This window comes from Elephantulus edwardii, unplaced genomic scaffold, assembly GCF_000299155.1.
Source record: "Elephantulus edwardii isolate Elephantulus edwardi_28Jun2011 unplaced genomic scaffold, EleEdw1.0 scaffold00102, whole genome shotgun sequence".
Taxonomy (NCBI): Eukaryota; Metazoa; Chordata; class Mammalia; order Macroscelidea; family Macroscelididae; genus Elephantulus; species Elephantulus edwardii.
Genome location: NW_006399852.1, coordinates 10245549 through 10260440, shown reverse-complemented (window position 1 = coordinate 10260440; position 14892 = coordinate 10245549). Strand labels below are relative to the sequence as shown.

The 14892-nt window shown below is 41.4% G+C and overlaps 1 protein-coding gene across 1 annotated transcript in view; it reads left to right on the top strand.

Moving 5' to 3' along the window:
• AIG1 (androgen-induced 1) overlaps positions 1 to 14892 on the top strand; it is a 381775-nt gene that overhangs the window by 358236 nt on the left and 8647 nt on the right. The window contains exon 5 of the mRNA XM_006891683.1: positions 12871 to 13034. Coding sequence (XP_006891745.1) covers positions 12871 to 13034 — 164 coding nt within the window. The remainder of the gene's footprint in view (positions 1 to 12870; positions 13035 to 14892) is intronic.

Here is a 14892-nt window from a genome sequence, read left to right as displayed (position 1 = left end):
CCAGCCACCACCATTTCTATATATAACCGGCTTTTAGATCAATCTTTTTCATTTCAGATTTCTTTTCAATCCCTCAAAGATTTCCTATTGCCCATCCTAGGATAAACACTTACTAGGATTCTAAATGCCATCCACCAAAACTAGCATTGACTAAGAGCAGTGGACTAATATAATTGTTACCATCAAGCTGTCTATCAGATAGGAGTTGGGAGGAGTCAAAATGGCTTGCTTGACATACAAAGACAAAACAGATTTCTTGTGGCGGGAAAAAAAAATGGCAAATAGCTTGATTTCTAGACTTTTCCAATAACAAAAGTAAATAATAAAAGTAAAGCATTTCTGATAGTAGTATTTATTATTGTTGCTGTTCAATGCCATTGAATTTATTGTGACTCGCAGTGGCTCCATGAGGACGGACGATAACATCACACAGACATGTACTGCCCTTAGCCTTGAACCCTTGTTGCACCCACTCTGCCAACCCACCGTATTGGGTTTCTTCTATTTTCACTGATCTTCGACTTTACCAAATAGAATGACCTCCTGTTGGGGGTGACTCTCCCAGGTAACATATCCGAAATATATGTAACAAAGTCACACTGTCCCTGCTTCTAAGGAACATTATAGCTGTATTTCTTTCAAAATGGGTTTGTTCATTCTTATGACAGACTAAGTAAGATTAAGTCATTGACAGTTTCAATCTTTTTTCCATCTGTCATAGCAATGCTTCTTGGTCCAGTGGGAAGAATCTTTGTTTTCTCAATATTGAGATGTAATCCATATTGAAGGCTGTATTCTTTGATCTTCTGCAACATGTACTTCATGTCCTCCTCACCTTTCAGTAAATCAAGTTGTGTCATTTGTGTAATGACGGTTATGGAGCCTTCCTCCAATCTTGATGCCACATTCTTCTTCATAGAGTGCAGCTTCTGAAATAACTTGTTCAGCATACAGATTGAATAGGAATGGAGAGAGAATACAAACCTGATACACTCCCTTCTCAATTTAAAGCTATGTAATATTCCCTCACTCTGTTCACTTGGTACCAGCAGGAGAGGTATTGCACTGGGAAAGTCTGCAGTCAAGGACCTCTCCACATTAGTGAGGAGCAATGATGTCAGTTTGAGGACTAAGGTGCATCTGATTCAGGCCATGGTCCTTCCAATCACTTGTTATAAATCTAAGAGCTGGACTGTGAATAAGGATAACAGAAGAAGAATTAATGCCTTTGAGCTGTGGTGTTGGAGAAGTGTAATGAACATCATATGGACGGCCAAAAGAACAACTGTATCTTGGGGAAAATGCAGCCAGAGTGCTCTTTGGAGGCAAAGACTATAAAGCTTCCTCACATACTGTGGGCATGTTGCTAGGAAAGGCTGTACCTTGTAGAGAGACATCATGCTTGGAAAGGCAGAGGATCAGTAAATGAGAGGAAGACCCTCAACCACGTGGATTGACACAGTGACTGCCGCATTGGGCTCCAGTGTGCTGGAAGTGTGAGGATGGCACAGGATGGTAGGGTTCATATCTATTATTCATAGGTTTCCTATGGGTCATACTCAATGACACCGAAGAATAATAAATGGCAGACCATGATATATTTACCATTCTTCACTAACACTGTGATTTAGTGCATCAGTTCTTCTTTGATAGTCCATTATTCATTGTCTGTTTTTCACTTACATATGAAATGTTTAAAGATTGAAAATACCAGGACTTGGATCAGGCACACCTTAGTCTGTAAAGTGGTATCCTTGCTCATTAGCATTTTAAAGAGGTCCTTGACACCAGTTTTTCCCAGTACAATAACAACACATCCTTTTATTTTTCTACTCGTTCCATGGTTATTAAATTAAAGAGGAAATCAATCTTTTCTCTATCATAATGTGGGTTGTTGGTCAAATTGTGAAGACTTCTGTTTTCTTTATGTTCTGTAATTTATACTGAAGCCTGTAATCTCTGATAGTCTCAATAAATGCTTTAACAACAACAGCAACTACAATTTTAATTACTCGTTCACTATTGGCAGTCCTCACTAGATTATACTCCTTGAGGAATAAGGACAGGAATTACCTTTACCTTGTTTAACTCTGTATTTACTATCTCCATCATTAGCAGAGTCTTCAGATAGGAGACAAATGTTAGTTGTATAAGTTATCATTAGAGGTGTTGTTGTTGTTGTTATGTGCCTTCGAGTCGTTTGCGACTCATAGCGACCCTATGTGCAACAACCCTAAACCCTGCTCTATCCTGTGCCAATCTCATTGCCTCTGACACAGCCATCCAAATTACCCCAGTCACTGAATCAATCCACCTCATAGAGGGTCTTCCCCTCCTGCACTGTCCCTCCACTCTACCCAGCATGATGTCCCTCTCCAAAGACCTGTCTCTCCTTGCAACATGTCCAAAGTATGTCAGACGAAGCCCCAGCAACCTTGCCTCCAAGGAGCAGCCTGGTTTAACCCTCTCTAGGAAGAATCTGTTTGTTTTCTTGGCAGTCCATGGTACATTCAATACTCTTCTCCAGCACCACAGCTCAAAGGCATCAATTCTCCTTCTATCCTCCCTAGTCATTGTCCAGCTCTCTGATGCATAACAAGTGATTGCAAAGACCATGGCCTGTATTAGGCGCACCTTTGTCTCCAGAGAGACACCGGTTGCTCTTGAGTACTTTAGAGAGGTCCCTAACTGCAGACTTTCCCATCGCAATATGTTTTTTGATTTCCTGGCTGCTGGTGCCAAGAGTGTTGACTGTGGAGCCGAGCAAACTGAAGCTGTGAACAATGAGCAATACAGAGGTCATTTGCTTCTAGTTGTTAGATGTCTTTGAGTCTACTCAAACTTGTGACAATGCCAGTGGGCAGAGGAGAGTTTCCCTCCAAAATGTTTCCAAGGGTATTATTTTTCAGGAGCCGAACATCAGGTCTTACTTCCAGCTTGCTTCTGGGAATGACCCTTTTTTTAGTCGTCCAGTGCTTAACCCTTTGTACCACAGGTCTAAAATTAATGTTGGCATCATTACTTAAGCTTGTACTTTTGGGGTTATTAATTAGAAGAAAGCCTAACTGTGTTAACAAATGAAAGGCAACCAAGAACTGAAAAGAGTACAAGTGGATCAGCAAAGCCGTGAGTAATTTTCATGCAGAAAAGTGAGGTCTGGTTACACTAAGGAAACATATGGTGGATGTACAACTTGTTAGGACAAGTGAATGCATCATTGCTGCGATCCAAATGAAACCCCACGTGAAAGCCCTTCAGTAACTGAGAAGATGTAAGAAAATAAGAAGAATCAAGAATCACTCCTGGAGGCAGTAGGAAATGTCTCATTTAGGGAAATAAATCTACACACACACACACACATGAAGTTGTTGTTGCTAGGTAGCATTGAATTGAATATGACCCTACGAACAACAGACCTGCCCCCTGTCCTATCCTGTGCCATCCTCATCTCTGGCACACGTGAACCCATTGTCACAGTCACTGTGTCAAACCATTTCATTGAGAGTCCCTGTCTTTTTCACTGTTTGTTCTTTTGGCAGATCATGAGAGATTCAGTACACTTCTCCAACGCCACAGCTCAAAGGCATTCATTCTTCTGTTATCTTTATTCATTGTCCAGCTGCCAGAGGCCTAGCAAGTGATTGAAAAGAACAAACAGATACGTCTTGGGAAAGGTGCAGCCAGAGAGCTTCTTGAAGGCAAGGATAACAAAGCTTCATCTCTCATACTTCAGGCATGTTGTTAGGAGAGACTATTCCTGGAAAAGGACATCATGCTCGGAAAGGTGGCAAAGGAGAGGAAGACCCCCAACAAGATGGATTGACACGGTGACTGCAGTAATGACTTTAAGTGTATCGAAGATGATGAGGATGGCACAGGATAGGACAGGATTCATTTCTGTTATATAGAATCGCTATGAGTCATACTCAACTGGAGGACACCTAACAACAACAACATAACAACTAGCTAAAGAAAAGAATGCCACGTTTAATTAGGATGTGAAAACACAACAACACTCGTCAAAAAGACAGTAAACTGTTTTGCAGATTACCCAGTTGGGAATTTAAATCTGTTGTTCATTGGGTCACTGTCAGTTGTACTTCATGGCGCCTTACAAGAACAACACATCCCTGCTAATCTGTTGGTGCGTTTTCTCAGGACAGTAACAGAGCTGAGCAGTTGTGGCAATGACCACATGACCTGCAAAGCTGCAAATATTTGCCATCTTGTCCTTCCTTACGAAGGCTTGCCAAACCCTGCAAAGGCTGCTTATTTAATTGAAAATTTTTAAGCCTTTGACAGAGGGCCTGTATTATACTAAAGATTCAGAAAACAGATGTTGCTGTTGTTGCTGTTTGTCAGCTTTATTTAACTTTATGCTATTATAAATTCAGCAAACAATTATTGAGTGAAAACTATGTGCTAAACGCTGATCCAAGGATTGTGGAATCCAGCAATGAGTGTACCAGACAGAAATCCTTATTGGACAGAGAGTAAACTGCCGTTGTTATTGGTGGTATGGTAGGTGCTGTCAAGTCCATTTTTCTACATAGTGACCCCATGTGACAGAGTGAAAAATGCCTCATGGGGTTTTCTACGATGTAATCTTTACAAGAGCAGATTTCCAGGCCTTTCTCCCTCAGAACCTCTGGGTAGAGACAATAAACAAACAAGTAAAAATACCTAAGATTTAGTAAATGACTGAGGGAGGAAATAAGGAAATTGAGGATAGATTGTCCCAGGGTGGTAGAGGAGGCTTGTTCTGTGCAACAGTCAGAACCAACTCATAGCTGACCTTTCAGCAGGTTTTCAGAGACAATAAGTCACACGGGAGAAGATGGTCTATCCTTCTCCCATCGAACAACTAGTAGGTTCAAACTGTGTACCTTCGAGGTTGCAGCGCAGTTTCTTACCACTAGGCCACCAGAGCTCCCTAAGGTGATAGAGGAGTAGGTTGCTAATTATTTTTTTTTAATACAATGACCAGGGAAGAGCTCAAGGAAAAGGTGACATTTGAGTTAAAATCCCAAAGGAAGTAAGAGAATAAAACCTTTGCAGGTATTGAGGGCTAGGAGAGTAATAAATGTTCTAAGTTTGGCATCAGATACAAGGGCTCTCAGACTCCATGTGCTCAAGGAATATCAAGGAATATCCGTGTGGCGGAGTGATCAAGCAGAGTAGGGTGAGGCGTGTAGAGGGAGATGAAGTGTGAAGAGTAGCGGGCCCTGTTAGGCAGGGTAGCCTTGGAGAGCTCTGTGGGAAGGGGCTTTGGTGCTGTAAGTGAGACAGGAACCAAGAGTTTTGAGTAGAGTAGAGAAATGATCTGCCTTATATTTAACCCAGACCAGTCAGTCTTCCTTCTCCTTTAAGAGTATGGGGCGTAGGGGAAGCACTGATGACTTAATGGTAAGAAGTTGTGCTGCCAACTTGAAGGCATGTGGTTCAAATTCACCAGCAGCTCCATGAATAAAAGAGAGGCAGTCTCCTTCTGTGTCATTAACTGCTTCTGAAAGCCCCCTGGAGGGTCTGCTATGGGTCAGTCGTGACTCGAAGGGACACAAACCAAACATGGAGCGTGGACTACGAGCAATGGCAAGGAGGCAGTCAAGAAGCTGCTGCAGTTTCAGGGAGCTTGAAGTTCCAATGACTTGAAACCAGGTGATCACTGTGATGATACTCCTCAGAGATAGTGTGGGTTTGATTCATGCAATAAAGTCAATGTCACATTAAATGAGTAACATTAATTTGGGGGTTTTCCAGTGCATATTAAAGTCATGATTAACTGATACTGTGGTCTATTAAATATGCAACAGCAATTATGAAAAAGTATGAAATAGCATGAGAATTCTCAAAATGTGACCCAGCGATACAAAGTGAGCACGTTCTGTGGGGAAAATGGCATCAAGAGACTTGCCTGGAGCAGGGTTGTCACCAACTTTCAATTTGTAAAAAGCATACCCTGTCCACCGTGCAACTGAACAAGGCATGACTGTAGATACTTTGGATATCCATTTTGAAATAAATTAGAGCAATAGAATCCAAAGACGAATTGTTATATGGGTTATGAGAAAAAGAAGAATCAAAGAAATCTCCACTTCTGCTACTCTAGAGCTACTGGGGAAACGTTGTTGTTGTTGTGGTTTTTCCCTTGAGGTTTTTTGGTTTGGTTTCTTTAATTCACAGCAACTTCATGGAACAGAGTAGAATTACCCCAGAGGGTTTTCTTGCCAAAAGAACACAAGATCTTTCTTCCACACAACTGATAATGGGTTTGAACCTTTAACCTTTAGATTCAGCAGTCGAGCACTAAACTAATGTGCCCTAGGGCTCTTTTCCCTGCTCTTATCTGACTTGGTCCTGACGTATAACAACCCTCCAGCAGGTTTCCAAATAAGATCTCAAAAACCTAATGGCCGTGGATTGGAGCCGACTCAGAACAAGGGTTTCTGAGGCTGTTGGTCACACAGGAGGAGTTTGCTCATCTCTCCCCCACTGAAGAGCTGGTGGAGTCAAACCACCAGAGACACAATTCAGATGACCAGAGAGGCATAACCGTCTTCACTAGCAGTGCAACTCTCTACGGACTATGCTACCTGAGCTCTCCAAGTAACACAGTTGTCATTGATTTCAAAAGGGGAGGATGTGGAAGATTAAGTGCAACCAGAGTGCGCATTAGAGGCAAGGACGGTAGAGCTTCGTCTCACATACTTTGGGCATGTTGTTAGGTGAGACCATTCCTTGAAGAGGGACATCATGCTTGGAAAGATGGAAGGTTAGTGAAAGAGAAGAAGCCTCTCAATGAGATGGATGTGAAATTCTGAAGTTCAGGGGAAAGGTCAAGGCTGAAGATGGATTGATATAGCAATGGATTCAAGGGTGTCAGGGATGATAAAGATGGTGGAGGAGAGGTAAGGGTTCAGATCTGTTGTTCATGCTCGACAGCACCTAACAACAACACAACAGTGAGGTGGCTGGGATGGTGGAGTTGCAGGGAATCAGAATTCAGAAATGATGATGGTATCACGGAAGTGTTACATTGAAGATGTCTATTTGACAACCTAGTGATGGTTAAGAATATTGGGTGTGAAATTCTGAAGTTCAGGGGAAAGGTCAAGACTGGAGGTACAAATGTGGGAGTCATCTAAAATAAAGATAGATTGAATCATGGTGTTTGTGAAGATAGTTAATATGCCATCAGCTGCCAAAAGAAGGAATAAATTTGGGAAGAAGTGTAGCTAGACTGTTCCTTAGAAGGATGGCTGGGGAGACTTCATCTCTCTATCTACTTGTATATGCTATTAGGAGGGACTCTTCACTGGAGAAGGACACCATGCTTGGTAGAGGGGAACGTGGGAGAGGGGGGAAGCCCCTAACAAGAAGGCCTGACACAGGGCCTGCAGCAGTGAGCTCAAAGTTAGCAGCAATTGTGAGGAAGTGTTTTGTTTGGTTGTGCATAAAATACTATGGGTTGGTTTTCACTCAATGGTACCTAACCACAATGACAACTTAAAAGAGATACCATAGGCTGATCATTATTCCTGTCTCAATTTACTATTGTTTTGGTCTGATTCCATAAGGACCAAAAGCACACTGCAAATAACCTCAGAGTCATCACCCAAAACACTGCAAATAGACAGGTCATTCTGCCACAAGCACACAGGATGCCAGAAAGAGGTACAAAGAGCATAATTCATATTCATTATTTGATTTTCTCCTAGTTTGCATAGCAAAGAAGATAGTTATATAGTGAGCTAGAGGATTTTTCAGGTTGATTTGCAAAATCAATTAGAATTTCATCGTATTAAATTGGGAGATATTAAATGTTTCAGTAGAAACTAATAAAGCATCCACTGGGTACACAGCATTTCCTTACACTAGTTACAATTATGGAGCTAAACCTGTCTCCAATTTATGAACAAGTGGAGTATGTTATATCAGAATCCTATAGGTTATTTATCCTAATTTAATAATTTAATTTCTTCTCTTTCTCACAAATGCTTTCATATTTTAAAAATATCTTAAAATGAAACACAGTATCTTGACAAGTTTAGCCTCCTCTTAGTGTAAAAATCTTTTAGCTAGAAGGTTACTTTTGACCCTTTCTATGAAGATGGCACTGAAAACGAAGAAGGAAGCCCCTGTCTTCCTAAAACTGAAGTCAAACCAAAAGCACTTAAGGCCAAGAAGGCAGTTCTGAAGGGCTTTCACAGGCACCAAAAAAAAAAAAAATCCACACATCACCCACCTACCAGTGCCCTAGGGGCTGAGACTACAAAGGCAGCTGAAATATCCTTGGAAGAGCACCCCCAGAAGACACAAGCCTGACCCCTATCAAGGTTCCTCTGACCACAGAGTCAGTCATGAAGATAGAAGATAACAACACACTTGTGTTCACTGTGAATGTCAAAGCCAACAAGCATCAAATTGAACAAACTATAAAGAAGCTCTTTGACATTGATGTGGTCAAGGCCAACACCTTGATTAGTCCTGATGGAGAGAAGGAGGCCTATGTTCGACTTGCTCCTGACTCTGATGCTTTGGATGTTGCCAACAAAATTGGGATCATCTAAACTGAGTCCAGCTGGCTAAATATAAATAAACCAACCTGAGTATTTCATGAGTGCTTCTTCACTGTGGGGCAAGATTTCCTCAACTTTTCTTTGACTGTGGCTTTCCCTACCAAGCAGCATTTTTAGGTGTGGTTTTCCTCATCTCTGCACTTTCTGAAACCTTGATGCCACACATACACTGTATGTCTGATTATATAGTGTGTTTATGTGTATGTGTTTTTCCAACAAATGAGTGAAACTTTTTTCATCCCTCCCCCCAAAACCAATATTCTCCTGGAGGGGTGCCTTCCCTTCATCTAGTTAATGAGTTCTGATGGTTTAATGTGTAACATGCTGTGCTGCTAATCTGAAGGTAAGCCGTTCAAATCCACCTGCCACTCCACTGAAGAGAGGTGGTCTCCTCTACTTAAGATTTACAGCCTCATATCTTGTTGTGTACCATCAAGTTGGAGCCGAACCATAGCTGATCCTCCAGCAAGTTTTCAGGGGCAGTAAATATCATGGGAGGAGATTGTCTGTCTTTCTCCAGCAGAGCAGCTGGTGGATTCAAACTGTGTACCTTCATGCTAACAGCACAGTTGCTTAGCACTAAGTTAGAATCACATCAGTAACAGTGACTAGTGTGCCTGATTAAGTTGTCTCCAATCATGATGATCCCATATAATCTTACCTCTGCCTCCTTTAGTGATGAGAATAGCAGACTAGGCAGCTAACATAAAGGTAGAAGGTTCAGGTCCACCCAGAAACACCTTGGAAGAAAAACCTGATGAACTAGAATGGAAAGTCATTGAAATCCCTGTGGCGCACAATTCTACTCTTACAGGCATAAACTTGCATGAGTTGTTTTTTTTTAAGGTGCCATTGAGTTGATACAGACTATTAACAATCCTGTAAGACTGAGTAGAAGTTTCCCATAAACTCTTCTGGTTCAACAGCCTGATTTTAAGCTGTAATATTTTGGGAAGCAAATAACCCCAGATTTTTCCTGTGGGGTCACTGGTGAATTCACACTGCCAGCCCTTCATTTAGCAGTCAAGCTCTTAACTCTTGTGCCGTCAGACTTTCTATATATGTAGATAAACTGCTTAAAAAACTGTTCCAGCCATGGAGAAGAAGAAAAAAGGCCCTAAAATACATTATGTGGAAATGCTAATCATTATTCCTAGTGTGATAAAGTCACTTGCATTTTACTTAGTCTTTGAAACTGATAGCATTTGATAAATCAATGAGCCTGAGAATTTTGGAAGACAGCTGTTAGCAGTTGTATTAGGATCAAGACAGTGGAGCAAATATTCTAACTAAACTTTTGAGAACAGTGCAGATTAATAATGTTGCTTATTCTCACTGAACCCAAAATGTCTCCAGAACACAAGCAGAATAATTACAAATAACACAGAAGAATTTCATGAAACAACATATGAGCAAGAGCCTATGGTGATGAAAGAAGAAGTTCAGGCTGCTTTGAAGGAAATGGCCAAAAAAAAAGGCTCCAGGAATAGATGGTATACCAATTGACATATTTCAGTTAACAGATGCTGCCCTGGACGTGCTCACCAAGTTGTGCCAAGAAATCTGGAGAACAACCACTTGGCCAACTGACTGGAAGAGGTCTATATTTGTTCCTATCCCAAAGAAAGGTGACCCAACAGAATGTGAAAACTACAGAACAATCTCACTGATTTCACATACAAGCAAGATTTTACTGAAGATTATCCAAAAACGACTGGAACAGCACATCAACAGAGAACTACCAGAAGTCCAGGCTGGGCTTACAAGGGGTCGTGGTACTAGAGATATTGTAGCTGATGTTAGATGGACCTTGGCTGAAAACAGGAAATACCAGAGGAATGTCTGTCTGTGTTTCATTGACTATGCAAAGGCATTTGACTGTGTGGATCATAACAAACTATGGCTGACTGAGAAGAATGGGAATCCCAGAACACTTGATCGTTCTAATGCAAAACTTATACTTGGACCAGGAGGCAGTCGTCAGAACAGAGCAAGGGAACACTGCATGGTTCAAAATAGGGAAGGGCGTACACCAGGGATGCATCCTATCTCCATACCTTTTCAACCTATATGCAGAACAGATTATCCAGGAGGCTGGGCTCTATGAGGAGAAATGTGGGAATGTGGGGTCAAATTGGTGGATGATTTATCAACAATCTGCGTTATGCGGATGACACAACCCTGCTTGCTGAAACTGAGGAGGACCTGAAGCACCTGCTGCAGAGTGTCAAGGACTGCAGCCTACAATATGGATTGAGGCTCAATGTCAAGAAGACAAAGATTCTCACCACTGGACCAATTGGCAGCATCAAGATGGATGGTGAAGAGATTGAGATTGTACACAGCTTTAGTTTGCTTGGCTCCATAGTCAACAGTCTTGGCACCAGCAGCCAGGAAATTAAAAGGCGCATTGCCATGGGAAAGTCTGCTGTTAGGGACCTCTCCAAAGTACTGAATAGCAATGGTGTCTCTCTGGAGACTAAGGTGCGTCTGATACAGGCCATGGTCTTCACAATCACTTGTTATGCATCAGAGAGTTGGACAATGACCAAGGAGGATAGAAGGAGAATTGATGCCTTTGAGCTGTGGTGCTGGAGAAGAGTATTGAGAATACCATGGACTGCTAGGAAAACAAACAGATTCATCCTGGAAAGGGTTAAACCGGGTAGCTCCTTGGAGGCAAGGATTCTGAGGCTCCGTCTAACATACTTTGGACATGTAGTGAGGAGAGACCGGTCCTTGGAGAAGGACATTATGCTTGGGAGGGTGGAGGGACAGCGCAGGAGAGGAAGGCCCTCTATGAGGTGGATTGATTCAGTGACTGGGATAATTGGGATGGGAGTGTCAGAGACGGTATGATTGGCACAGGACAGAGCGGAGTTTAGGGCTGTTGTACATAGGGTCGCTATGAGTCACAGGTGACTCGATGGCACATAACAACAACAACAACAACAATGTAATGTAGAAAGAAAGAATGAACCGTGGAAAAAAAGCTCAAAGGAGTGGGAGGCTAGATATCAGTGGCTTCCAGGAAGGGCTCTGCTGGTATATGGAATACATCTAGTTGAGGGCAGTGGTCCAGGATTCTGGCACATAGTCACGAATGTTTGTTTTACGATAATTTGGTTGCCCAATAGTATATGGTTGTATTTTGTAAAAAAAAGAATAAGAAGATTGTGTATCAGTGTAAAAACAACACAGTAAGTTCAAATTACCAGAACTCATCAAATGTCCCAAAAGACAAGGAAATACTGAGGAACTACCTGGATTGGAGAGACAAAAGAGACCAGCCAAATGCAATGTGCAATCTTGGATTGAGTCCTGCAACAAGCAAAAGACAGTAATAGAAAAGCTAGGAAATGCAAATAAAATCTATAGCTTAGTTAAGTTGTTACGTTGTTGACTGTCGTCGAGTTGAGCATGATTCATAGCGTCCCTATGAACAAAAGGCCTGAAACCTTTCTATAACTGTCATCATTTATCAAAGTTCATAGACTTTCCAGAGGCATGTTGTTTAGGAAGTGGATGCCAAGTAAGATTACTAAAAATGATCACTTCAACAGCAATGGATTTTTAGTACTTTTTTTAAAAAAAAATGCACTCTTATTATCAATTCTATTCTAAGTCAAGCATCAAGGACTCTCCTTCATAGTGTCGCTATGAGTCGCCTGCGACTCGACGGCACTTAACAACAACAACATTCTAAGTCATAGAAAACGTATGTAGTTGAGAGGAGAACTGCAACTTGTAGACACGAAATGGGTGGACTGAAACAGTGGATCTGAGTGTGGTGGAGATTGTGAAGATGGGACAGGATTGAGCAAAGATTCAGTCTTTTGTTCCTAGGTTCACTCTAAGTCACGGTTAACTCAATGGCACGTAACAACATAAGCTTTTAGCACCTCTTCATGGATTTGATTGCCAACCTTTTACTTAGTATCCAAGTGCTTCACTATCTAAATTCTCATCAAGTCACTCCAATGTTGATATCATCATTATAGCAACTGCTTTATGACTCTAGAGATGTTAACGTTAGGAAAAGCTGAATGAAAGACAGGTGGGAACTCTCTTTAGAGAGTTGCAATCCTTCCATGAACCTAAAGTCATTTCCAGATTAAAAGTAAAAACAACAGCATCTGTTTCTGGTAATTCCTGTTAACCGAGGTACGCCTGACTGGCAGGTCTGCTAAGGAATGCGGTGAGTGCCGATGTATATTTATAACTTGAGTAACTTTGAGATCTGATATGAAAGTAACCCTCCTATCCTTGTCTCCTCTCAATTCTCTCACAGGGTGTGTTGGGTGCATCATGTCACCGGGATGTGGGTGTACCCTTTCCTGGAACACATCGGCCCAGGAGCCAGAATTATCTTCTTTGGCTGTACAACCATCCTGATGAACTTCTTATACCTGCTGGGAGAAGTTCTGAACAATTACATCTGGGACACACAGAGAAGTAAGTATTATTTAGGGGAGCAGAAAACCAGAGAATTGCTGACTGAGGGAGCCAGGTGGAGACTGAGGGAAAATTCCTCTGTCATCTCTTATTTTATCTTCAATGCAACATTACTTATGGATAAGTGATTTTTACAATGGCAATATTCATTTAAGAGCTGCTGACAGTTACTTGAAAGGTTTACTCCTTATTACCTAGTAAAATCTAGGGAGAAAGACATATATCTATAAAATTTTATAGAAAGAAGCGCAGAATTAAAAGGAAAAAAACTATTGCAAAAGAGCCAGTGCAATGTGAGAATGGCCAATTCTGACTCCTGCCGACTTCATAAAGGGGAACTGTCCCCATCAATAATAGCCATACCAGCAAATAGATAGCTACTATGTCAGATATGCCACCTTTCATGTCCGTGCACCTATTTCCACCAATCACTGGATTCGATGTTTGTTGTTGACTCACAGACTTTACTCACAGTTTTGGTGCTGAGAGTAGGGTTTATTAGGATCACAGGCAAGTCAATGGCACATAACAGTAACAACATACTATGACAGGTTTGGAAGCAGGAGTGGCATTCACTTCCTAAATAAAATGCCTCCAGAAACTCTATGAACTTTGATAAATGTCGATAGTTGTAGAGGGGCTTCAGGCCTTTTGTTCCTATGAACCAAGAGTCTCTATAGGTCATGTCCAACTCAAAGGCAATCAGCCACAATGAACGGCAGAGTGGGAGAGGCAAAGAATATCACCCAATACAAATAAAAGTTTTAGTCCAGCAGTCCCAAGGCACAATTCTTCAATTAGTCCAGGCTCCAGTTCAGTTCAGTAGCACACATCCAAGTTATCCAGCAAGGTTTGCTTCAGAGTAGTTACAAGTTAGCTTCTCCTTCAATTATCCAACAAGCACAACAAAATCTTTACCTGTGTCCTTTATCTCAGGGCTCTTCTGGTTACACCTTGCCACAGTCTGTCCACCCCATCACCAGACTCTTTCTCTCTCACCAGGTTCTCACTCTTTCAGGGTCTTGCTACATTCTCCCTCAAGTCGTGCTGCTCAATGTCAAAACATTCTTTCTCTTATTCTATTTCTACAGCTGTTGATTATTTGCAAGACTACATGTCTGCAGTTAAGGTAGATGGAGACTAGAAGGGTCTAATGTAATTGTTAGAAAAGCCAACTTTAAGCTAACAGTACAACTACTTAGCAAGTACTCACTGACTAATAAAATACTGTCTTACCTAACTAACCCCTCTCCCCTCACAAAGCAACACAAATTTCATTACCATTGAGTCAAATTTTGACTTGTAGGATCCCAGTAGAACAAAATAAAACTGTCTCCATAATTATTAATTTTTTTTAGAAGCTGAATTTCATGCCTTTCTCAACCAAAGTTGCTAGTGGGATCAAACTGTCCACTTTTTGGTTAGCAGGCAAGCATTTTATCACTGTGCTGCCAGGACTCCTTACCAAAACCAAAGCCAAATCTACTACTGTCTAGTCAATTTCCTCTTGTATTCTTGATGGTTAATCTTAACAGTAGCAGACTGCCTCATCTTTCTCTCTCAGAATTGCTAGTGGATTCAAACCATTGGCATTTCTAGCAGCAGCCCAAGTATATTCCACCTCCTAGTGACTCTGTAGGGAGAATAGGACTGTCTCTATGGTTTCCAAAGCTGTACTCCTTAAGGAAACAGACTGCCACATCTTTCTGCCACAAAGCCCCTGATGAATTCAAACAATCGGTCGTTTCCTATTAACAGCCAACTCTTTTTTTTTTTTTTAGTATTTGTCTTTGCATGACTAATTTATTTCCCTCAGCATAATGTTCTTTTTTTTAATAATTTAGTTTCTTTTTCATTT